The sequence below is a fragment of the Drosophila obscura genome, unplaced genomic scaffold (genome assembly GCF_018151105.1).
Source record: "Drosophila obscura isolate BZ-5 IFL unplaced genomic scaffold, ASM1815110v1 contig_190, whole genome shotgun sequence".
Lineage (NCBI taxonomy): Eukaryota > Metazoa > Arthropoda > Insecta > Diptera > Drosophilidae > Drosophila > Drosophila obscura.
The window spans coordinates 1-26349 of record NW_024542779.1 but is presented as its reverse complement, the minus strand read 5'-3'; the positions used below and the strand labels follow the sequence as shown (position 1 = coordinate 26349).

General features: G+C 44.0%; 3 protein-coding genes across 3 annotated transcripts; 1 reads left to right on the top strand and 2 right to left on the bottom strand.

Moving 5' to 3' along the window:
• Nucleotides 1-10578: 10578 nt before the first annotated feature.
• On the bottom strand, nt 10579-11438 carry LOC121404220. Its single transcript, XM_041593485.1, has 4 exons — nt 11354-11438; nt 11218-11282; nt 11103-11162; nt 10579-11021 (listed from the first exon to the last, which is right to left on the bottom strand). The coding sequence occupies exons 1-4, from the start codon at nt 11436-11438 to the stop codon at nt 10581-10583; spliced, it is 651 nt and encodes a 216-aa protein (XP_041449419.1). The 3' UTR covers nt 10579-10580.
• Nucleotides 11439-11935: 497 nt separating this feature from the next.
• On the bottom strand, nt 11936-13417 carry LOC121404219 (innexin inx6-like). Its single transcript, XM_041593484.1, has 2 exons — nt 12752-13417; nt 11936-12679 (listed from the first exon to the last, which is right to left on the bottom strand). The coding sequence occupies exons 1-2, from the start codon at nt 13415-13417 to the stop codon at nt 11936-11938; spliced, it is 1410 nt and encodes a 469-aa protein (XP_041449418.1).
• A 6672-nt stretch (nt 13418-20089) lies between these two features.
• LOC111077419 lies at nt 20090-20773 on the top strand. Its single transcript, XM_022371692.2, has one exon. The coding sequence runs from the start codon at nt 20090-20092 to the stop codon at nt 20771-20773; it is 684 nt and encodes a 227-aa protein (XP_022227384.2).
• The last annotated feature ends 5576 nt before the right edge of the window (nt 20774-26349 follow it).

Sequence of the window (26349 nt, the reverse complement as noted above, 5' to 3'; positions counted from 1 at the left end):
CGTGCACAGTCCTATCGATACTTATCGTTTGAGGCGGGAGATTTGAATCATGTAAATGCATTTTGACATGCATTTCTATTGTTGAACTAAATTTTTGATTGCAATTCTCAACTCCTGGGTTAAGTAGCATAATGTGTACATACTCTCTGTGGGCACATGTCCAATTTGTTTTTATGGCACCAAAAATGCTTTGGGGGAATTAGCCATTTGGCCACTTTGACACTCACATGGCAGTGCCAGTGCCAGTGCCAGTGCCAGTGCCCAGTGTCTCTGCTGATGTTATCGCTGGGCCATAGACGTCGTCGCACGCTGTGGACGCAGCATAAAATGCCAATATTTGCCAAACAACAGTGGCAAAGAAGGGCACAGGGCGCTCTGCTGTGCTGTGCTGGCTGAGCCACTGCCTGCCTGCCTGACTGCCTGCCGAAAATGCAAATGCAAATGATAATGATGACACGGCAGCGCCAACAACAGCCCCAAAACAGAAACAAACAACAAAGCAGCGGCCAGCCGAAGCTTTTAATACCCTCGCAGATCTCCATAGAGATCTAAATATAAATAAATAAAATAAATAAAAATAGTCCGCGGAATTCCCCACCTATTTTTAGATTTGTTTATCTTTGGCATTTGTGGCAATAATTTTGCAGTAAGGCAGAAGTCAGCTTGCAGTTGTCTTACCTCTTTTTGTGAAGGGTATATAAACTATACCGTTACCTCCAGGTGGAGCTGTCCACATACTCGTAGGCCTGCGACGGACGGTCGGACACAATGGTCGACATTTTACACAAATTGCAGCGCTCTTTGCCGCTCCCTCTCCCTCACACTCCTGCACTCCCCTCAAATGACTTGAAAGTGCTGGGCCAGATGGGTAGGAGGGTGCACTCGAGGTGGGGATACATAGGTTCGCTCTTTTTTCTCTATTGGCAACTGATTAGCATTTAAATTAAAATGTCGCAAAGTGGCCTTAACAAAATGTTCCACTCTTTGTGTGCACCTCGCCACGCCCCGCTCCCCCCTCTGGCAGGTCTGCACCATTGCAACGACTTGCGACACCCCCCCCCCACGATATATGCCATTGCAGCTTATTGTCTCTCCCTCTCTCTCGCTCTCTCTCCCTCTCTTGGTGTCACCTGTTTATGCCGAGATTGGCTCGCTCCTTTGTGCCGTGCACATTAGGCGGTGCCAGAGAGAGAGAGAGAGGTGGGAGAGCGTAGGGGCGGAGGTGCAGTGGCGACATAATAGGCAAATATCGTTTAAGCGATCTCTGGTACTTTGGGGAAGGTGCTTTCGGGGGGAAAATCATGTAGCTGGAACAGCCAGAGAGCAGTAAGAAGGCTTGAAGGCGGAACCAATGCTTCCCTTTATCATTTTCATTATGAGTAACCATTGAGGGGACTGTAGTCAGTATTCCATATACGAGTGATAATGGTAAAGATGTGACGATCATTATGTTTATTTGCATTATTAAATGCAGGATCTGAAACGATCCTTTCAGATCCTGCATTTAATACTAAATTTAATACTCAAATTTTACCAAATTAATTGACATACTTAACATAATTTCAATATTGATTTATTATATTATTTATTATATTATAATATATTATATTATTATTTTTATCCATGAGGATATTCTGATGATTTTTCTTTCTCTTGATATTCAAAGAAATAAAAAAAAATGTGCTTATGTGCCGTAAGCGTTGCTGTTGATAATCATTTTCTTCATCTTTTCATCAGTATTGTGGTTGGGCATTCATCATTTAGTTGGCACTTCAAAGAGCGCATTGCATAAGACTTAATTATGGGAATTAATTGTCTTTGAATGAATAATGTTAATTGATTTGTTCGCGTTTATTTACACACATAAGTGTGCATACACACATATAGATAACTGTATGCATTTATATACATACACAAGAGTGCACATTGTTACAAACACACACACACACACACATCAAATTAAAGTAATCAATGCTCCTTGTGGGAGTCCTTCAGTTGTGCGTGTCTCTGACTGCCATTTACCAATTAATTAATCCAATGCCAATTCATTGTTGTTCATAATATCAAAAATGCCACAAACGCAATGGATGAAGTGATAATGCAGCTGCGGCTGGCTCTAACAACCCTGGGGATACCCTACAATTCGGGTAAATCTTTTGTTAGGAGCTAAAATTTGCAAATGATATTCGAATATTTAAATTGAAAAAGTTAAGTCACTGCTTCAACTATTTAGTGTATAAATAAAACTAGAAAAATTCCCTAAGTATAGTTAAAGTTTCTAAAATAAGAGTTGTGCAGATTTAGCTGCGATCCTTACTGCACAAATATTGCAGAATATAAATATCTTGGTGCTGTGCTGTGGCTGGGCACACAGCTAAAAAAGGTATATACTCGTAGCTTCTTGGTTATTGCAGCAGAAATAATTCAACAACATGTCACGTACTTCATTTCGACATGTAAGTTGTATTTTTCTGCAAAGTGCACAGGGAGATATGGTAGTAATGGAGATGGTAATGGGATCCAACTATTGGTACACTAATTGCAAACGCCTTGCCAGTGTCTCGCTATCATTTTCTTGGTTATGCATTGGAAGCTACATTTTTCATTTAAAAAATAAACATTCGCATACTCACACAACGCACTGAATATTTACAAAGATTTCCGCATAAATTATTACAGTCAAAATGTGCAGAAATTTGTTCAGATATTATCATAAGAATTCTCAGTTAAATTCAATTAATTTTATTTTTTGAAGAACTTGAAGAAGGTTATTTCATTTACCCATTTTTTGTTTGATTTAAAGACTACCTGTTTATGCATTAATTAATATTTTCGCGAGGATACATGCCTGGTACACAATGCCCCTGCGCTGCAGAGTCCGTGCCCATGCAGAGTAATAATGATAAGTGTAATGTAATGAGTAATTTAATAATTATCCAAGGTGACACATTTTTGGGTATGTTATGTGCAAGTATGTGAGCATGACCGCACGATTATTTGTTAATTTAATTAATTAAAACGTTTTGTTGTGTCACAGAAATATGCGCATCATATTTAATGGCATTTACCTGCTGCTGACACACAACTTCGGTTTAGCATTTATTTCGAATGGAAATACTTTACGATTGAATAGGGTCTGATTTACGTCTGTTGCTGTTTTCAAAGATGTGTACTTCAAGCGTTTTTATTATTAAATATTTCACTGTGTAATTGAACTTTGAAGCAAAGCAATATAAAATAAGCCTGATTGAGTAGTTACGCCCAAAGCTTTTTTTTTTAATTCAAAAATTGCATTGCGCACATCTTTATAATTTTTCATTTGGCATCAAAAGCGCTGATATTCAAAACTGATGCTTTGAATTTTAAAATAAAAAAGCATGGAGCATTTATTTAATTCATTATACCATTTATAGTATCATGCCAGAGTGCTCTAAAGCTTTTAATATTTCTTTATGAATTTTCATTTAAGGCATATACATTTTTTTATTGCAAATTCCATTTTTAAGACATTCAAAATTTACTAGCTTTAATTTGGAAATAAAAACCAGCTACTAAACATAAAAATTGTCCAAAGAATGGAAATTTTCATATTACAAGATTTGTCCAAATTTTTGTTAATTTAAAGGCTCTTGGGGAAATTTTTGATGGAGTTTTTTGTTCTTGTTTTTTTCCACCCCCTGATGTCCTTTTTTTCATGGTCAGTAATTGTTGTTTGGGCCAAGCCTGCTGCCGTATGTTGCCCTTGCCCACAGGATTGCCGCTTTTGGCCCCACCCCGTCCCGCCCCAGTGTACAGACCCTATGCATATATATATGCGCTACTTATGACCGTGTCTGTGCGAGTGTGTGTGTGTGTGGGTGTGTGTGTGTGTCATCTATGCTCACGTATCAATAAGTGCTTGAGACGTGGACTGAATTTTTTATTACAGTTTGTATATGCACAATAGTGGATGCCCGTGCCTGCCCAGGAGCAGCAGGATGGCAGCAGCACTAAGACGGAGACCAGAACGGAGACGAAGACGGGAGTCAAGAACCAAGACGAACAACGACAACGACGAGGACGACGAAAGGAGTGTGTGAGGATGCGAAATTGCCTGTGAAATATTTTCTATATATACATTTAGACACATCACAACCGATTTGGATATATATATATATATGTATATTTGGATATATACATATACATATATATGTACTCCATGGAGCGTTGGAGAATGAGAGGGAGTGGCAGTGGGAGTGGCAGTGGATGTGGGTGTGGTTTGGTCCTTTTTTGTTGCCGCTCTCTTTGTGGCAGAACGTTTAGCTGCAGGCGTGGACAATTGGCCGAGATGAAATCAAATCAGTTGCAAACTTAACCAGCCATGGATAAGGATATGACCCATAAGTAGTGGGATGGCCAACCCCCAAGCCGCCTACCCCCAACTCACAGACAATTGCCTCTAATCTGGGGAGCAGCAATTCAAAACTAATCCAGCCAGGCAGCCAGCCAGGCAGCCAGTCAGGCAGCCAGCCAGGCAGCCAGTCAGGCAGCCAGCGAAGGAAGGCCCGGAAAAGGGATTAGCTTTGAACTCCATTGCGTGGCAGGGGTTGAGCGGGGAATGGGGTAGATGGGGGTGTGGGGTTGGGAGGTAAGTGTCTTCCCTTGCGGGAACCATAATGCGACACTTAAGTGCGGTAAAGTTTTCATTCAACGTCGCTACAGTATGCCCCGATATGACCGAAATCGCTTTCAGGTAATTTGTCTTGATGGCTACTTGAGCCTGGACTTTGGCTGGGGGGGGGTCTATCTTTGCTCTCCCCGCCCCCGGAGTCCCTGCATTCTTCGTTAATTACGGACAAAGTGGAAGCCAGGGCTTTGGCTCTGGCTCTGGCTCTGGCCCCAATGGGAAACAATTGATTTATAAATCAATAAAAACATGTGCATAAATATTTGCCAAGACAATCTAAATAAATTACACTGTGGCACACCAGTGCAATGCTTTGTGTGTGTTTGCTACACTGTGAAAAATAAATACAACAAAAAAAAACAAGGCAAATCTTTTACCAAGAATTCTCTAGCCTACGAAAATATTTAATTACGAATTTGGGACTCCAGTTCTATGCGAAATATAAATCATAAATATAATATCAATTAATTCATTAATTTATTAAATTATTTAAAATTCAATTAAAATATTCAACACAACTAATTCAATTTTATTATTGAAAAATTTGTGTCAAAAGTTGGCAGATGTACATATGTATGTATGTTTTTTCGCTCAGTGTAGAGCCCTCAGTGGGCTTGCACAAAAATCTCATGCAAAATGCATGCGAAAGTCAAACGGAGCCACAGCCAGTCACTGGCTGGACAGAATGGACAGCCTAACGAACGGACAGCACAGCAAGATGAATTCAGCAGCTTACTTATTAACTGGCCTTAGGACTCCAACCTGCCACCTTCCACCTCCCACCTCCCACCTCCAACTCCAATCTCCTGCTGCAGCTGCAGCTCCTGCTCCTGCTCCAACCTCCATTTCCATCTTCACGTCTCTCTCTCTTTCTGGCGGTGTCTACTACTGTGTCTGGCTCTGTCTCTGTCTGTCAGATTTACTTTACTTTGGTCCATAATTTGATGTATTGTGCTCTATGGAACGCAATTTAAATATGTGCGCAATTACGTAAAATGTTTGCCAGTCGTTTGCCTCTCACACCAGCATACAGTATGTGCAGTATGTATCAGCACGGGCAGCACACAGCCCAGCCAGCCAGCCAGCCAGCCAGCCAGCTAGCCACATACCGACCAGAATCCAACATATGTCGGCTCTGGGATGGTTGACCAAAACGATTGCCAACCATTTGGACGTTGCTGACGACTGAGGCGAGGCAGGTGCCAACTAATCAAAAATGCTAGTAATTATAATTGATTAAAACGGCACGGCACGGCACGGCATGGCAAGGGCATGGCATAGCACGGAACGGATGATGACGACTACGACGACGATGGTGATGGTGGTGATGGCTGCGCTCCGTCCGGACAACTGACAACGGACTGTGGGCCTTGGGCATTATTCAGGACGCAGGCTAGCGTGAGGCACATGGACTGTAATGGGAGGAAAAAGGCGGAGCACAAAGTTGCACGGCCCTAGGGGATGATATGGAATCAACGCTTTGGCTGGGAAACGGTTTCGCTTACAGATAATGCCAATGCCACCTTTTCGGATTGGGTTGGGTGGTGCCCCAATGAATGGGGCAACATTTTGAGTATTATGCCCCATTGATCAACACATCCCCAGAATGACTATAATGGCAGGAGAGCAGCACACATGTTGCCATACTTATTAAATAATATACATATATTGCAAAATGAATAAAAAGTAATCCAGAGAATTGCTAAGAAAAAGAAGGGAGAGCATTTTCTTGGATCAGCAGCGAAGGGCGAAACGTTTGTCTTACTTAGCGGAAGGACATCAGCTACGCTCCTTTAAAACTAAGTTTTAATCACAGATTCCATTAAAGTTTTAGCGACCGTCCAACTACTGGTCTCCCTCCTTTGCCATACTCTGGGCCTGGTTGCTGTTCGCTTTTATCTTATGCTCATTCACGCTGCTCTCATTTTAAGCTGGTCCTTTATCTGGATTTGCCTTGTTTTATCTGCGCTTTGTACTGCCAATCTCTTGGTTCAGGTTCAGAGAGACTCTGCTCATCCGATCCGATGCTCATACAAAGTGCATGCATCGCTCTGGCCGTGTCCGCAAAAATGTCGTGGAATCAATTTTGCAGCAAATGTTCAATATGCAGCACACACACACACACACACACACACAACGGGCGGTCGGTATGGGCTATGGGTATGGGCTCCTTCTGCCTACCCCGTGCCCTGCCCTGCCCTGCTCGTCACGGCTAGTATTTCCTGGCCGAGGTCCTGGTATGTGGCTGGTGGCCTGGTGGCTGGTGGCTGGTGGCTCGTGGCTGGTTTCTAAAGGACCAAACTCGGACCGCACACACGAAAACCCGAAAATGTAATTGAAAAATGATTTTGTTACACATGTCCTGGTGCATAGATAGGCATAGATGGGGCATGCACCCAAAGCCCGAAGCCGAAGCCACACTGGAGCCACAGGGACAAGGCTCGTGTTTGAAGCTGCTGATGAGCATGTGGACCCGTATCCGGAATGCATTTTGGCTGCGTCCAAACGTGGCGGCGTTGCTTTTCGGTAATTTCGTGGCCAGGACGCAACAATTTTTTAATTAATTCGTCGAGAATTGGGTCTGCCAGACCATGGGGCACAAAAGCCCCTTCCTTGAGCTATCCTAATTAGCATATAAATGACATTGTCCTCTCTGTCTTAGAGTCAGTGATAAAAGGTGAGGGGGTATAGGGGCTGGGCATAGGAATGGCGATGGGGGCTTTGAAGCTCCTTTCAGACATGCTCTACTCGTATTTCGCTTATTGATTTAGCATTAATTGTTAATTGTTAATAACCGAAGAGCGGCCGCAACGAGCACCGCACAGTTTAACGCACCTGACAAACCGCAACAAGCCCGACACCATCCGCAGATACACAGAGAAATGGAGGGAGAGAGACAGGGAGAGAGAGAGAGTGAGAAAAGAAGGTGGCGAAGGGGGAAAATTGCCCACCTGGCGCTCTGTCGCCTTGCGCCTCCACTCGATTATTGGCCATAAGGTTTTGGGGTTTTGTTGGGTTCGTTTTCGCCGCTGCCTAAACACGAAACTCAATTAACTTGTTAATTTATTTGCCATTTTCTTTGTTCGTGGCCGCCCAGTGACAACAACTCGACCGAGGACGATGGGTAAGGTAACCCAGGCAATGGTTGGCATCGGGCTTTAATTTTTTATTTATTTTTGGTATGGGAATGGGCATGAGTTTCTTCAGGCTGCCTCAGATGTTGTTGGATAGTTACACACTCGCTGTTCTCCCTCTGCCTCTGCCTCTGTTTTTTTTTTTTTAATTCATCTTGGGTTGAGTTTTTGTTTGCTGACATTCAACATTTATTTTTAGAGCAGTTCCCTTTTTGGGCATTCTTTCTGCGAGTATTCTACCTGCTCTGTCATCCCTTTTGATTTAAAGTTAATCTTATTTTTAATTGATTGCTGATCAGCCAAGCCATAATGACATTTTCTGTGAACTTTCTTAGCGCTGACTTTTTTGTTTTATATTATTTCTTTGCTTTTAGGAGAGTTAATAAGTGTTTGCAGAGTTATAAGAGTTTTAAGAGTGTAAGTTGTAAGTATAAGAGCTGCCATTCTCCTCCTTAATTTTCTTTTGATTTTTTTTCATATTTATGTTATTTTGTGACTGAACTTTTATAATTTTTTGGTACACTTTTCTTATCTTATTGACTGTTGTTGACTTTCTAATTGTTTTGAGTTTCTGTTACAATATTCCCATATTTTCTTTTTAGTTCATTGGTCGTGTATTCCTCTTCGGTGGTAACATATTCCTTGATATTTTTAAGAATCAAATATATTTTATTTTCGTTTTTTAAATAAATAAATATATAAGTTTCTGGTTCACTTGACATTCGATACTTACATATTGTCATCTTTCAATAAACTCCTTATCCTTTTCACTTTGATCCATTGACTCGGCCCACTCGGCTTTGGCCAATCTTTTTTCCCTTTTGGGAATTGAATTGTCTTCCGTTGATGATAATTGGGAGCGGAGGGGAGACAGACGAACCATCTTGTACTTTTGAGCAACTGCCGTTCTGTTTGAGAGGCGGGGGAATGTGTATAGGTTAGAAATCGTTTCACCGTTGCTCACTTTCAACTTTATTCCTGGCAGGGGGTGGGGGGAGCTGGTTGGTGCCGGAAAACTTTTCCCTTTGTATAATTAAAACTAGAGGCAGGAAAATGAAACGAAACGAAACGAAACGGTGAAAGGCAGCAGCGATGAAGACAAACGAAATTGTTTACATGTGTCTTTGTTACAGTTATCCATTGGTGGGCGCTTCCCCTTCGGTGTGGGGCTCTAGGGGGTTGGTATGGTGTGGTGTGGTGTGGGGCTGGGGCTGTGGGGCGCTAGTGTTGGTTTAGTGTTAGTGGGCCTACAACCGCGGTTGCAGCTGCTCGGTTACTGCTGGCGGCATGTTTTCTCTTTCTCACTAGTCAGCAGTCTGTCTGTCTGTCTGGCTGTCTCTTTCCCGTTTATTTGCCTCTACTCTTTGCCTTGTTGTTTCACCACCCCCCTGAAGCCACTCATTGCATTGCATTACACTTGCATATGCAAGACTTCAGTTTAACATCTCGCCATCGTTATCGTCATCGTCATCGCCGTTGAGTGCCCTTCTCTTGTTCACGCCCATTTTATTTAGCATTTTGTTGTTTTTTCGGTTTCCTGCGGTTTTTAATTAAAATTAACTTTGTTTATTTTACGCTTCCCCTCACCCTACCCCATCCCATCCCAGTCAATACCCTGTCTTTCTCTCACGCCTGCACTCTCTTTAGCCGCCGCCTCAGACACAGTAATGTTTACTCTTCCCCGCTCTCTTGCGCTGCTCTGCCAGCTCTCTTGCTCTGCTCTGCCCCGCTCACCGTCTTTCTTTGCTTACCCTTTGGCAGAAGGTAATATGATTTCTGGCAGATGTTTGCAGGCCTACATAAATATGTATATTCCCGATCAACATGATGATGAATGTCGTCAAGATAGGATTAGTACATCACATATACATATATGTAAATATGTATGTACATGTATGTATGAAGCACTAGATATGTATGCACAAAATATGCTCGATTTATTCCAATAATATTTGCCCATTAATGTTCTTAGCTTTCGTTTATCTTGGAGGATATTAAACTTAAAATCAAATGATAAATATAAATTAAATAACAAACGATGAACCTGCAAGGGTATCAAAAGACTCGGACAATTCTTTATTTGTCCTCTCGCTCTCGCTCTCTCTCTCTCTCTCTCTCTGTTGCTGCTGCAGTTGTGTGCAGGCTGTTTGTTGTTGTTGTCTGAGTAGCTGCATGTAATTGCCGGCATTTGCGTTGTCATCGCCCGCCCGCCAGCCAGCCCGTTGCCCGTTCAGCTTTCCCTACCTGCTGGCAGACGGACAGACAAACAGACAGACAGACAGAAGGACCGACAATTGCGAGAGAAGAGTTCTACAATCATCGCCCAGCATCTAGCGCTACCTGCCGCTTGGCTTGTGTAACTTTTTGCAAGTTTGTTCACGTTTATGTGTTATGCCTGCCGGTACCCAAACCGCCACCGGCGCACCACTCATTATGATTAGTGCATTTTATTAGCATTTTGATGCAATTCGTTTATTTGAAAAATATACCTATAAAGAAAGTTAAGGCCCACTGCAATGGGAATTCAGCAATTCAGCTGGAAAAAAACTCTGAACGGACTCGCATAGCAAAACCATATCAATTGCATTCTTAGATATGTGTGTATTTATATAAATAATTAATTACAGACCAAAGTTCTTAAATAATTCCTAAGCAAACAGCAAAGTTTTTTATTTTTTTTTATTTTAAAAAGCTGTCGAATGTCTCATATACAAAATTATTTATAATTGCGAAGTGGCTGTTGTGTGATTTATGTATTGTAATGCAAACTTTTGTATACTCTATAGATTTACATTGGCGTCTCTGTTGTGGAACGGGTTTTCTCCTTTGGGTAAAGTTGGGTCCAATTCACAGACAAAGGCCATCTTCTTGTCGCAATCGTCCACGCCCATGACCAGTTCGGTGCCCGTAAACTCCGTGTAGACACAGTAGCCATCGCCGAAAGGCTTCTTTGGGGGCTCCTTCTTCTTGAAGTTGGTAAAGTTCATCGGCTTGGCGTCATTGTGCCAGTAGAAATCGTGCAGGGTCTTGTGGTCAATATCTTCGGGATCGGACAGGCGTCCCCGATGGGCGCCCACCCAGAAAATCGAATGGGTTTCGACGTGCGCCTTGTACTTCAAGTAGTACGAAATTTGTCGCATTTCCTCGACCGAACGAATTGTCACCAGTCGGCATTTGTCATCGATGGCTTCACAGCCTAGGTAAGCATGAAGCCAGCCCATCTAAAAAATCGATCGAAGTTGGAATATTTTGGGGCGCATGTACATAGCCGGAGGGGTGGGTTGGGGGGTGTAAATACTCACTATGACGGGTACGCTGAGAACTCGCGCTTTGTAGGTGACCTTGTAGTACTCATAAGTGGGCTAAAAGTGAGCAAAATATAAGAGAGAATACCTGGCATACGAATGACATACGAACGGCCTTGTTGGAGGAGAAGAATAGGCAACGTCCACCGACGTCCACGAAGGGCTTCGTGCAACGAGCTGAAAATCCACAAGAGCATAATAATATTTAATATTTAATAACAATTAAGTAAGGCGCACACAAAACATACGTTGCCAGTAGTCCTGAAAGACAATTGTGCCAGTCAGGAGCGTGACGAATGTTACAAAAACTATCGATATTCCCAGAGATGTCATTTCGATCAGATATTAAGCTACAAACTGTGCCCCAACCAGAGCGTGCATGAGACTTTTATAGACAGAATATAGACCCCACCCCAGCCCAGCCCACACCACGCACAGCTGGCGGAGAGCCCTTTGGGGAACAGCAACAGAAAAAAAAAACAATAAAAAGTGACGTACGATTATGTGCAATCGCAGCCCAGAAAAGGTATCGGATTTCGTTGAATTAATCGTAATTCCAAGGTACACTTTTGCCCATGCACAGCTCTTTTCGGAGAATCCTTTCCATGGCAGTTGCTGATAAATGATTCTAGCTATTGGACCCCCTCTGGCAGCTCAGTTACCATTCCTAAAACAAAACGAAAAACCATAGCTTAACATATAGCTGAAATATAAAATCTGGCACAATATTAATACAATTATTAATTATTAATAAATATAAAGAATATTAAAGGCAATTAAGCGCTTAAAAGCAACGATCAAATCCAATCAAATGAATGCTTGAAATAATCTCAGACTTGACTCTCCTCGCAGAAACGATCAATGCTGACAATCTCATTGTTGGAGCCCATCGTGTCCATGGTGGGCGCCATCAGTGTGAGTGTGGGCACAGACGGATCTCTCTGGGCGTGGCTGGGGCTGGCCGCACCCATCAAACGATGCTGCTGCGGATTGTTGTTGCTGTTGCTGTTGTTCAGCAGCGTGCAGTGGGCAGTGGGTGAATCCCTTTTGGATGCGGTTGCTTGCAGCACTGCAGCACGATCCTCCATGAGTTCTGTGTACAGCTGCTCGATCAGTTCACGGAAGAGCGTGGGATTCACATTGATGCTGACGCCCATGAGGACGAACCAGTCGCCGTAGCCGGCGGTGGACAGAACCTCGCGAATATGCGACTTGGGCATGCCGCGCAGATGGGTGCGCAGCAGCTGGAGTCGCAGCTGGCAGCAGCAGACGAGTACCAGGCGATACAGCATGTTCAGGCCGGAGAGCAGGGCGATGAACAGGAACCACACATACAGCACGGCGAAGATCTTCTCGTTGAGTATGTTCAGCGGCAGGACACAGAGGATGTCGAGCACACTCGGACTGCCGCTGGGCCCGTACACAAACATCTCGCACTTGGCCACCTTGGGGAAGACGCGCGAGGTCATCATGTTCCACAGCTGCCAATCGTAAACGGGTATGGCGGCCAATGCGTGTATATACTTCTGCCAGAACCCATTGAACACCACATCCATCAGCCAAAAGTTTAGTATCTGGAAACAGATACAGTGGGAGAGCTGCGATGAGTAGTCCTGGTTCCCTGCGGTCACTGACGGTTTACTCACGCTTATCAGCAGATTGAGCATCTCACAGAACGTATACTTGATGGCATAGCAGCAGTGGATGCTGGAAAATTTCGACCGAAAGTATTTGGTGAGCATCTGCAGCCGGGTGCGATAGGTGTCCTCCAGTATGATGGCGCCACCCACCTCACAGCACAGCTGCGCCATGCGATGCCCCTCCCACACCTTCCACAGATACGAGGGCAGGTAGAAGAGCAGCGACTGAAACAGCAGGATCATGAACACCCACTGATAGTAGCGCAAATAGAGGCGCTTCGTGACGCCCCGCTTCTCGGGACCGACGCCCTCCGCTATCGCAATGATGCGTGCGAACATCTGCACATCTCTGGCCATCAGGCCGTGCAGACCGCTCCGATTGCGGTCCGTCGCGGCGGGCAGGCCGCCCAAGTATAGGCCCGTGCTGATGTTCGTCTCGGTGGGCAGGATGTAGGTGCCCATGGTCCAGCAGTAGGACTGGATGTACTCCTTGTGGCTGCTGGTGCTGATGCACAGGATGGGCTCGCCGAAGTACTGCTTGGCCGACAGCAGGATCGTGCACGTCAGCAGGATGACGATGGTGCACTTGGAGTGCAGTGTGAATATCGGGTCGTATATGCGCACCGTCTTCTGGCGCAGATACTTCGAAAGGGGCTTCACGGCCGCATACATGGCCAAATCTTAGGGGGAATTGAAGTTGCATTTGCCTCCAGGACTCCTGCTTGGCTCCACTTACCGTTTAACTGCCGTCACGTCACACTTTTCGTATACTTTCACAGACAGTTTTTCGTATTTATTTTATTTGGTTTTCAATCAAATCTGACAAGCGAATTTGACAGTTTGTCTCGCATTTTCACTTGTCTATTGTTGCTGCAGTGTTGCCAGCCTTGGAATGGCAGCTGGGAACTGAGTTGCCATTGTCTGCAAATTAATGAAGATTTTCGGAATGCATCGCTGCGATTTGTGGCCAAGTTTAATTAAATAAAATCCTTGTGCATATTTTTTTATAATTTTTGAATTGCCAATAAGCAAATGGTCTCAGGAAAAGCTGACCGGAATAATTTTTGAACAATTTTCAACAAAAATTAATGAACAAAGCGAAAGCGAAAGATTAAAGCTCGTTTATTATTATTTCTGTTAAACATCATACATCATACAATATTATGTACAAAGGCTCAGAGAAATGCAACTTCCGTTCTCTTCCTATGCAAAATTTACGCATATTCGTAGAAGTAGGGAGAAATTAAATTTTAATTTGTTTTAAACGTTGAAAAACAAAATTCCATATTTAATTCATAATAGAAAAATTATTTTATTAATCTTCTCGAATTTCTAAACTTAATATAAGCTTTAAAGTTGCTTATTTGCCAACAAATATATTAAATTTATTACTTAAATTTAAATTAAATTTATTTATCATTTCAGTGTTGATAGCATTTATTAGCTCATTACGAGAATTAAAATTGTACAGCATTTACACATGTACGAATATATTGTTGACATTGTGTTAGTTACAGCAGTAAGCAGTCAGCAAACAGATGTGTGTAGATTTTTAGTTTGTTTCGATTAATTTTACTGCCGCTTCCTTTTGTTCTGCTCTTCTTACTGGGCATTTTGGCCCTGTTTTCTGGCCCAGTTATATGCCCCGGATGCTTCGTGCCGGCGATATTTTGGATCTTCTCCATCATTCTTATGCAGTCCGCTTGGCTGATGTCAATGGCTGATGGATTCCTTATTTTCTTGCTCAAATTTTGTCTCACGAAATTGGAGCCCGTGGGCTGCACATCAATGAGATCCTGCTCGAGTTTGCTCTTCGGATGCTGAGCCAATTTAACCAATTATTTATCTAAAAATAAACAAAGAATGGAACTATAAAAAATAAATATAGAACAAGAATTCGAGGGCATAGAGTTGCATGGTGACTTTGGCCTTGCAGGAAGAGTGTCCAGGCAGGGCATCCCCCAGTGATTCCTGGCTTGATTGTTTTTTTTTCTGTTGTTCTTCCAGCATTGCCAGAGGTATTTGCGCTTGATTTGTTGACCCATCAAAGTGGGTACGTCTCACTTTTGCTTGAAGCGACTATGAACAGCATTTGTAAATTCCATCACCCATCATCAATCCGCACCTAAGCACCGCAGCGAAGTCCCCTTAGTTCCCCTGCCTGCCCCAGTGGGTGTCCACTCACGCAGACTTTTCATACTCGCACTCGTCCTCGTCCTCGCACTCTCGTCCTCGTCCTTGTAGTCGCACTCGTATGTATGAGGATCACGAGCTATGGGAACGGCAACGAATGGCAATAATAATAAAATGATTAATCGATGCTACATGACTGCATATACAAATAATTCCCAACGGTGTGTCGTCATCAGCGTCATTACCCACATCGTCCTCATCATCATCATCATCATCATCATTGGGAGTGGGATTGAGTGGGAGTGGGCACTGGGACTGTGACTGGGAAGCAGCTACAACTACATCGTCATCCACATTATCATCCTCGCTGTCGGATGGGCCCCGTGCAAATGTTTATTGTGGGAATTCGTTGGCTGGGACGTGTCGAGTGGCGACTCCAGCAGCAGCAGCAGCACCACCACCAACATCACCCACCTACCTACACAGCCCTCCCCCCGGCCTATACATCGCTCTCTGCCTCTCCCTCTTTTTCTGCTATTTGCCGGGGCCACAAAAATTAAATTTATGAATTGTTTCGTTTGTGCGTGACCAGAGATTTACAATAATCAGAAATCGGGAATCAAAGAACACGCTCAGGAGACTAATTAGTCCTGCTGGCCTGGTGCCGCATATACCCACCCAACCAGGGTGCAAAAATTATAATTATAATTTCTCGTGTCTACCAATTGGCCCCCCTGCCCCCTGCCCTAGCCCTCCTCCCTTATCCATATTCTGCTCCAGCCACTGCGCTGATTGTTTGGCCATAAAACATAAATGAAATATGAATTGGAAATTAAATGAAGAAGTCAAAGAACCATTGGCTATACCCTTGCAGAGGGTATTGTAATTTTTATTCATTTAGTATGTGTACTAATTAATATATATTTCATGTACATATACATATGTAAATAATACCTACACTTAGCACATATATGTATATGCACATTTATAATATATTTTTAAATACCAATAAACCCTTCACTTTATTCACTTCAGATTTTTGACACCCGTCACCCTTCCACAGAAAAATGTCCTGTCCACTGCCTGTTGCCGAATAGAAAAATGCAGCCACTCCATTGCCATTTAAACTGATAGCTAACCAATCCATTGAAATTATAAAACAATGCCATGCCCTAGCAGTAATTTGCGCGATTAAAAAGCGACCGAAGCGGACCACGAATTGAATGCAATTGGCAAGGCCTCAATTAATAATAATTTTGAGGAAACGCTATTCGTTTATCGCTTGACATGCGACCCTGTGATGCGTTGCTGTCTCAGGGAAGTATAAAAATAATCGCAAAAAAAACTTTTCACAAAGCTATGCCTCTGCAGGCTCTTATTGGCCGTGATGGAATACATTTAACGAACCATAATCCAAACAACCGCATTAAATAGATACTAATTTCTTGGCAGCCGCCGCTGCCTGCCCCCCACACACACATTCGCCCCCCCCAATCACAGCCAGGTGATGATCCTGGGGGGGGGCAGGGCCACCCATCAATCCGAACACCACCCATAAAAGCCCATAAAAGTTCGCTGACAGCTTTTTAAATATTTATTTAAATGAAATTCATTATTTAAAGCGATTTTTCATTGACCACAAAAACCGAAAAACGTTTGCTGCCGGCCCAGCTCTTTTTTGGCCGGGGTCTGAGTGTGGGTCTGAGTATGGGCAAGGGTGTGCTCAGGCATGGATGGGTGAAAAGATGGATGGCATGGCATGGCAGGATCTCTTTCCCAATTCCACACTTTTTCGTTGGCTTTATATATGTGTGTGTGTGATGTGTGTGTGTGTGTGTGTGTGTGTGGGCATTGTGTTGTTGGGGCTGTATGGCCACGCATTTCGTGCTTAAATAAATAAATTGAACAATTATGCGTGGTTGCGGTTGTTTTGGCTTTGATGGAGCCCAGGCATAATCCTATTACCGGGCCATTCTCCATTCTCTGGCCCACAGTTGCCAGCTTTCCATTCGACAGTTGCCCTGCACCGCCCCACCATTCGCATCTCCCATTTCCACTTTCAATTCCATTGCCGATCCCTTTTCTGCTGCTGCTGCTGCTGTAACTCCTGAATGCGGTAACTGGTCGAATGCTGTTTGGTCGAATGCTGGTCGCTGAAGGATGGTGTACTCGTATGCTGGATTGCTGCTGAATTGTCGATGCTGGTTTACTTTTCCGCATAAATCTGCCAAAGCAGCTGCCAGCCAGCCAGCCGGCCAGCCAGCCCAAAAACTCTGCCCTCTGTGTGGACCAGGATTTGAGTTTAGTTTTGCCCCCCAGCTCGATTCGATTATTTGATGCCGAAAATCGGTTAAACTTTGTTAAACTTTTGCTGCGATTACCCAATAATTAACGAGGTTTATTTCCATTACCATAATTGGTAATGCTTTCCACCCCGTAAATTGCATTGTTGGAAACCTCCCGATGGACGTTCTGCCGGCAAGTTCGGAAACTAATTTACGATATTCGAATTTGTATCAATCTGATACGAGTATATGCAGAAGATTAAGATTTTAGCTTGTTATAAAGTTTAAATTAATTAATTAAATGTACCCGCTTATGTGGCTGTTCTATAACTATGAAGCTGGGGACTGGACTTGAAGCAGGAATTTCTGTGTTTAAATAAATCTAAAAAATAGAGAAAAAGCAGGGCCGCGTAACTGCTATAAGTTTTAAAATAAAAATTGCAATCTAAAAATTATTTCCAAATGAATTATATAAAAGTTTCAAATAACACTTATTTCTAATTAATTCAATACAAATTATTTCTATTAAAAAAATTACAACTAAGAATTAAAAATGATTTATAATATATAAATCGTAAATTTAAATTTGTTGCTGATATATGTAGCTTATTATGACTGAAATATAAATTATAGTATATTCCATGTTTCCGTAACGTTTTCCCTTCACATTGATTTATTTACTTAAAATTGGCATTCATGACTCTTATTTGCGGTCCCTGAGAACAAGTAGAAAAATTAAGATCATATTAATTTTGTTTTCAGTACCAACAAATTCATAGAATTTTGATCTCTTCCGACACTTTGAAATGTTCGCCAAAGCAATCCACAAACCACAGAATAAGAATTTAATGGATCTTGCATAAATAATGACAGAGTTTGGAGAGAGCAGATCTGCGGTTGGCTGGCTGGCTGGCCTCGCCACAGCCTCTGTTTGGCTCTTGTCAAAAGCATTTTGGACTCAGGGACTCCGACGCCTGTGCCTTTTGCGCTATGTACCACCGCAAGGCGATGCTTGGAGCAGTCCGTTCCCGCGACTGTTCGCGACCACTGACCATCAACATCAGCACTCGGCGGGGAAGGGGAAGGGTTTTGCAGCATGGGCCTGGGCCTGTCACTGGGGTCCATACCCGAAGCGAGGCAAGGCGAGGCGACGCGACGCGTGTCTGTCTCTGGCATTTCAGGTCGCATCGCTGCCACTTGACTTGAAATTTATGCGTTTAATAATGCATCGGAGTTGGAAGAGTCCAGAGCCAGTTGCTTGATGATGGCTCCCGCAATGGCAATGCCGTTAGTTACCTCTGAGGCCACATCATCATCATCATCATCATCATCGTCGTCGAGGGGCCGCTGGACCCCGTTATTATGTGCCAACATGGCCGTCAACGTGACGCAAAAGACAAAGCAAAGAGACGAAGCCAAAGACGATATCAGCATATGTTACGAGTGTGTGGGTGTGTGTGTGTGTACATGTATGTATATCCATCCCAGCATGTTGCCTGCGTGCATTGTTCGATTAATGACTTAACGACGTGAGTTGAATAACTTTGATTTAGTGTCATCTCATTTTGCGTGCCACACAACACAGCAGAATGGAACCAGACCAAAACCGAATCAAATACAGAGCAGGGGAGACCGTGGAGAGAACGTTTCTCCCAGCTAATTATATTTATTTACTGGGCGTGCACACAGACACAGAGATACCGAGACACAGAGACAACGAGACGCAGAGACAACGAGACACCCAGAGACACCGAAACACCGAGAGAGATATGCCAGTGCGAGGAGCAACTTATACTCGAGTATGTATGTACATATGTATTTGCGGGAAAGACAGCAGCTTGTGTGGGCTGCTGCTGACTTGAGCCTTTAATTAATATTAGAATCCGAGTAGCAATCAAATGGTGGCGCATGAGGAACATATTTGATCGAAACATTGCCAGTATCGAGAGAGAGAGATGCTGCCAAACCCAACCCCAACCCAACTAGAGAGTTGTGGCTGGACCTGGACCTGGACCTGGACTTGGACTGTGGTCACCTTAGATTGTCGATTAAGCAGCCGCTTGTTCGCTTCGTTGCGAAAATTGCAATTATGGGCACAATATTGAATTGGACAGGAATGGAATGCTGGTTGGTGATGCAAAAACTGATTGATTGAGACAGTACAAAGGAAAGTAATATAAGCCGCGATGCATACCTACAGATATGTAGATGTACCCACGCATATGTATGTATGTATTTAAATATGGTAACTATCACTGGAACTTCCACAGATTACACAATTTACTTTACAAAAAAAAGCGTACATAAGCTTAGGGTTGGTCAACGGCAATAATCGATAGTCAATAGAGATGCCAAAAAAATATCACATATAATATCGAATATGGAAGATTTCATATGCGCTATAATTATAATTATTCTTTTATTTATTTTAAGCCTAGCAATCAAATGAATTTAATTTTCTGTCGACCGAAGTGGGGTGATATTCCTATGGAAACGATAAAAATGCATGCCGTTATGCAAATGCATGGTGCTATGACGTCAGACTTTGCCAGCTTTGCTGCTGAGAAAGAGACAACAGGAGAGACCAAGTGCAAAATTAGTGTTCGTAGTCTACGTCTACTGATTTTAAGTCGAGAAAAAATTATAATTTCCAGCACAAGCAGGCCAAAGAGGCAGCAAAATTGTTTCTGGAAAGTACAGCACTGCAGTCGCTAAAATTCTTCCCAACACAACAAATTGTCTGAGCTAGTTGCCAGGGCTGCCAACTAGTTTGTTCAACTTTTTGGGATTTTTCAGAAAATACCATCACGTGGTTGCTGTCAGTCTGTGATTTTATTTCATTGGCATTAACTATTTGTGCTTGTGCGCTGTGATTACTGCTTGAAAATTTTGTAAATTTTTATTAGTATTTTCGCTCACTGCTAAAATGGATACCAATTCGGACGCCGCAATGCCGGAGCTTGGTGAGCAACTGGCGGCCAACGATGCCGCTGAAAATGTCCCTGGCAACGGCTCGGACTTGCACGAGGAGCCAAAGCACTTCAATCGTAAGAAGATTGATATCGCAGAGCTGCGCAACTACTGCATTCGCCACGAGATGCCGCTGCCCGTCGTCGAGATTGTGCAGCAGTGCGGCACCCCAGACGCACCCGAATACATCGCCTGTTGCACGGTGGCCTCCATCAAGCGCTACGGCACGGCGGGAACTAAGAAGGCTGCCCGCCAGCTGGCCGCCCTCGAGGTGCTGATCGTCATCTCAGCCGACGAGCAAGAGGAGCCGAATCACGACTTGGAGGTCGAACGTCGTGGCCCAAGGACTGGGGGCCGAAAGCCGTGCGATGCCCACAACTACTACAAGAAGTTCTTGCCGCACCTGAAGGCGGCCGCCTTAGAGGTGCTCGATTCCAAGGACTACAAGAACGAAAAGGAGCAGCTGCTGGCTCTACTGACTGCTCTCAAGATCACACCCGAATTCTCCACTGTTCCATCGACATCCGGGGTGACTCTTGTGAAGGTGCAGCTAAATGTGGATTTTGATAACCTTTTTATTGATTTCGAAAGCAGGATCTGTCGCTATATGCTTGACTACTTCAAGGTGATGCTCAAATAGAGTTTTATTGCACTTTAAATATTATACCTCATTGTAAGCAATTGAATTGTTGGTTGTCTATCAATTTATTGTGCACTTGCATCGGGATTTTGTGGCTTAGAGGTGGCTCAGAGGTGTGGCTCCTGCTAATACCCAAGAGAGTGGAGGTAGTCACTCCTCTTTGCGCCTAGAACATGTCACATTCTCCTCGTGGATGCGCTGTAGGAGGGAGGCCTTGGAAGCAAAACGTTTGGAGGTTGCTTCTGCTTCGTTCTGCTTCCAAGGCCTCCCTCCAACAGAACGATTGGCAGCAGCTAAATCACGATAACAGCCGCGAAGGACGCGCGAGATCAGCCATGCCCTAGCATCAGTGGACAGGGATAGGGACTCGGCTGAATGTGCCCACAAAATGAGAGAACCAAAGAAATAGAAATGATGGCTAAGCCATGGAAAAAGATGGATATTTAGAAGAGGTATTTTGGTAGCCAATAAGCGGGAAGTCTGCCTTGGGCAATCGATTCAAGGCTTTGCTTTATTTGTTTGTCCCTTAAATATGCATATTTGTAGCCAGCTGAGCATTGGGCTCCACTTGCCGTGGACCCATTCACACCCCTTGCCATCACACCGGACATGTCGTACTTGGCCCATACCCTTTGTTCATTATGTGGGGTTGTTGGTGGCGGGGCTGGGTTGTGGCTCAGGCATATCAATTTACTCCATGCGACCAGTTGCATGTTTGCTTAGTTAACTACCCATAGACATATGAAGCTATGGCCGGCGAAAACCATCCTCGACCAGAGGGTTCAATTTCGATTTGTTATCCCGGATAGTCAGGGTTCGGTCGAGGGGCAGTTTTCCCCCGGCTTCAGCTCTGACTCTGACTCTAGCTCCGCGCACGGACCAGCTCTATGATCACGTCTAATTAGTTCTAATGAATGTTCAGCTGACAGGGGCTCGTCTCCTGTATCCCGAGGCCCGCAATGCAATTTTCCCCACACGATTTTCTATTTTCTATTAGTGGAGCCCGCAGTCCCGCAGTGTCCCACAGTTCGCTCTGCCCCACAATCTATTCCGCTCTGCCGCCTGCCGCCTGCCCCTGCCTGCCTGCCCGTACAGTCCTAGACGAAGGTTTTTTGCCTCGTTATTTGTAATTTGTTGTAAGTTTTTGTTTCAGTTTTTATTGTTGTTGTCGGTTGTTGGCTGTCGGTGGCCAGTTGCCGGTTGTCGGCTCTCGGTTCTTCTCACACACACACACACACACACACGGGTCCCACATACTGTCCACACTGCTTAGCCACTGCTTCCTGCACCCCCCCACCCTTTTGCAGCATCGACAAGCGGACCCGTTCTTGTTTTTATCGACATTGAAATGTGGCCCCAAAACAGTTTCAGCTCATAAAAATACAATTTGCTGCTGCTTATTTTTTACGATGCACCAGAGGGCGATGCTTGGTTGGCTGGCCCCGTCTCATATCCTGTCCGACTCCTGCTCCAGCTCCAGCTCCTGCTCCTGCTCCTGCTCCATATCCATAGCAGTAGCTATGGCTCCCAACACCCATCCAATGCCTTGCCCAATCGCTGGCCAAAAACTATTTTCGAGCATGAAATGGTCCGCACACATGCTCCAAGTGCGTCCAATGTCCACTTTCGGCCATTCGCCATGCCCTTTACCTTGGGTTGAGGCCATTTCTATTTTCATGGCAGCTGAGTCTACGGGCGGGGCAGGCTTTCGTTTGCTCTGGGTATTATTTTTCTTTAAATTCCACTTGGACTTACATATGAATTTTCGCAGCTACCTTAATGAGCCTTTCCAGGGAATCTTCTCCTATGGCTGAGTATAATTTTTAATAATTTTTACTGCTCATACCCCAGTCGAAATGAAGGGTATTCAGACTTCGAATTGTCCACCTCCCACTTTCAATGCTTCCTCTTTCGCTTTGTCTATTTTCAATTGTTTTTTTTTTTTTTCTGGTTCGGTTTTCGTTGCGTTTGCCACCAACTTATGTGGGAGCGTAGGAGGTGTTGGATGGTGGCGGCTGGATTGGGGGCGTGCTCGGCATGCAGCTGCGGCTCCGGCATTTAAAACGTTTAAGGGATTTGTTTATGAGCCTGCCCTGGGTCCCAGCCTCAGCCTCAGCCTGTTCTGCAGCGCACTACTGTCCCAGATCTGAACCGGCACAGACCGGGTAGTAGTTCAGGTGTCTGGCCATATTTTGCTTCCGTTTTGTCCATTTGAAATTGGCAAAAGTTGCTCGAAACATAAAAACAATGAGTGGCCGGAGCGGAGTGGAGCGAGAACGGCCTGCCTGAATGAGCCAATCTATTCATAATCCTGCTTAATAATCCCATGTCCCATACTCCAGCAGCCTTCTACGGCCCCCCCTGTTGGACCCTTTCTTGTTTTGGGTGGGCGAGGTCAAGGGGGAGTTAAATAAATTATCCTCATTTCTGGGACAACTGTTTGATGTGACTGTGAGCGTGTGCGGCCGCCTTTGTTGCCCAACAGTCGCAGCTCCTAAAAAGCTATCGAAATATTTTGGTACAAAAAGGAGCCAACATTACTGGCATCCAATCTGTTGTCTAGTATATTTTGTATTTTATAATGCCGTGGATTTTGTTGTCTTATGTCTTTGTCTGCCTGCCGCCTCTGAGTTTTCTATTTCTATAATTTTGATTCATTTATTACACCAAAAAAGAGTTAAGGGGTATCTAGATTTGTGGTAAAAGTGGATGTGTGTAACGCAGAGAAGGAAACGTTTCCGACAACCCATAAAGTATATATATTCTTGATCAGCATCAATAGCCGAGTCATAGAGCCATGTCTGTCTGTCCGTCTGTCCGTCTGTCTGTCTGTCTGTCTGTCCGTCTTGTTGAGATCTCGACTACTATAAGAGCTAGGGCAACCAAATTTGTTTTCCACACTCATGTGATATCACACTGCTACAAGTGTATTTCAAAATTTTGCCCCGCCCCCTTCCGCCCCCCACAAAGAACGAAAATCTGTGGCAGGCACATTTTTAAAGATACAAATAAAACTAAAAACGCAGTATCGGAAAAAATGCCCATACCTACCAGACTGCCGAATCTGAATCAGATCAGATCATAATTATAGCCAGAATGAAGAAATTAATTTTCAGTTGCTTCCCCTGTCCCCCCTCCCCGACGACGACAACGAAACTCATTTTCCTTCTCGCTCGCACACTCTGCCGCGTTCAGTGCGCGAGCAACCCCTAGCGGAGGAGATGTAGAATCTAAATGGAGCATGTACATTGTACAATCTACATGTTAGATGTAGAATATACATTGTAGATGTAGATGTAGATATCAGATGTAGCAAAAAAATGTAAAATGTAAAATTTTTTTTTTTCTAAAATTCTAAAAAATCATAAGATCAAAAATGTATATACTGACTGAGTACGGGTATAAGTAGAGTCGCGTCCCCAGAAGCGACTCGCACGTTCCTTCTCGTTTTTTGTTTGTTTTTGGTTGCATGGGCAATGATCCTGACACTCTGTGTTCTACAGATTCCTGTTCTTGGTTCTTTAATTTCATAGGTTTGACTGGAATCGGCAAATAATTCTAATTAAAATTATTTGATATTTTCCGCTGAAACAGGATAGCAGGAAATTTACTTTTATCGCATGTATACGAGTAGAAGATATGCTGCTCGAGTGTGCAGCTAGACAAGACCCCATTAAGGATAGATATACATATGTATCTATGTGCTACTATATGCAGTTCTCGTTTGGGGCGATGTGTGGCAACGGGGGCGTGGCAGCAGCGTGTGTGCGTGTGGTTTGGGGGTTGGGACTGGGACTGCTGCTGGTGCTGCTGGTGCTGCGTGAAAAGGACACAGCAAAGTCGGAGCCATTGCACTTATTGTATAATTATGCAGTTTAATGAATACTAAAAAGCTGCCAGACAAGAGACGAGTTCTAGTGGGTGTGCGAATGGGATGGGGGGGGTGCATCGAGGGTGCTGCGGTGGGCTTGGGCGTGTGGCAATAAATACCACACACTGCACTGGCACTGCAGGGATGGGCAGCAGCAGCAACAAAATAAACGTGTGTATAAAATTAACAAAATGAAATGAAGAAAATCCACAAAAAAAAGAAGGAACGTGTGAGTCGCTTCTGGGGACGCGACTCTACTTATACCCGTACTCAGTCAGTATATACATTTTTGAGCTTATGATTTTTAAGAATTTTAGAAAAAAAAAAATTTTTAATTTTACATTTTTTTGCTACATCTGTTATCTACATCTACAATGTATATTTTACATCTAACATGTAGATTATAGATGTACCATTCATATTCTACATATCCCCCGGTAGGGGTTGCTCGCGCACTGAACGCGGCAGAGTGTGCGAGCGAGAAGGAAAATGAGTTGCGTTGTTTTGTTCAGGAGGGGGCAGGGGAAGCAACAGAAAATTAATTTCTTCATTCTGGCTATAATTATGATCCGATTTGATTCAAATTTGGCAGTCTAGTAGATATGGGCATTTTCTACGACACTGCGTTTTTAGTTTTATCGTATCTTTAAAATTGTGCCTGCCACAGATTTTCGTCCTTTGTGGGGGGCAAGGGAGGCGGGGCGAAATTTTGAAATACACTTGTAGCAGTGTGATATCACATGAGTCTGGAAACCAAATTTGGTTAGCCTAACTCTTATAGTCTCTGAGATCCAGGCGCTCAACAAGACGGACGGACGGACGGACGGACGGACAGACAGACATGGCTATATCGACTCGGCTATTGATGCTGATCAAGAATATATATACTTTATGGGGTCGGAAAATTTTCCTTCTCTGCGTTACACACATCCACTTTTACCACAAATCTAATATACCCCTTAACTCTTTTTTGAGTACGGGTATAAAAATAAAGAAATAATATAACTATAATTTTACCTCTGTGTATCGAGGCCATAGATACCCCTTGAAGATGGGCAGATCAGAGGACAGCTATGTATGTTTATATATATAACGTAAGAGGGTGAAATGATTATGATCTTTTGCATATGTATGGGGAACCCAGAACCCAGGGAATAGGGAACCCAGACCCAGAACCCTTGCCCCAGAACGAACTTGTCTTACGACTCTTATTTTATATGGATTCTGTGCACATAATATTGCGATTCTATCCATGTACATATACCCTTTTTCAGGGCATAACAACAATATGAACACGTACGTTACTCTCTCTCTCTCACTCTCTATGTGTGTGTGTGTGGCTGCCATGCTGATTATTATAGTTATTATTGTGCAGGGGTTTTTGGGGGGCCAGTCAGTCGACTGGGCAGTGCAGGGGGTGGTGACGACTTCAATGCTAGCTGCAGTGGGATCTGCAGCGCGGATGTTGCAGCATTTTAGCTGCCTCCGGCTAGAGCTGGACAATTCAACGCGTTGCGTCGCAACCAGGACGGGAGGGGACTCCACCGCGCCCTGCTGCTCTGCTCGACCACGGCAGAGAGCAGATAACGATGCGGTATTTAACATAAAACGTTTTGCTTATTGCCTTGCCTGTCTCCCCCACCCTTTTTTTGCGCTGCCTTCCCCCTCCTCCTCTGCTGCTGCTACTCATTGCACTGTTCTGCAG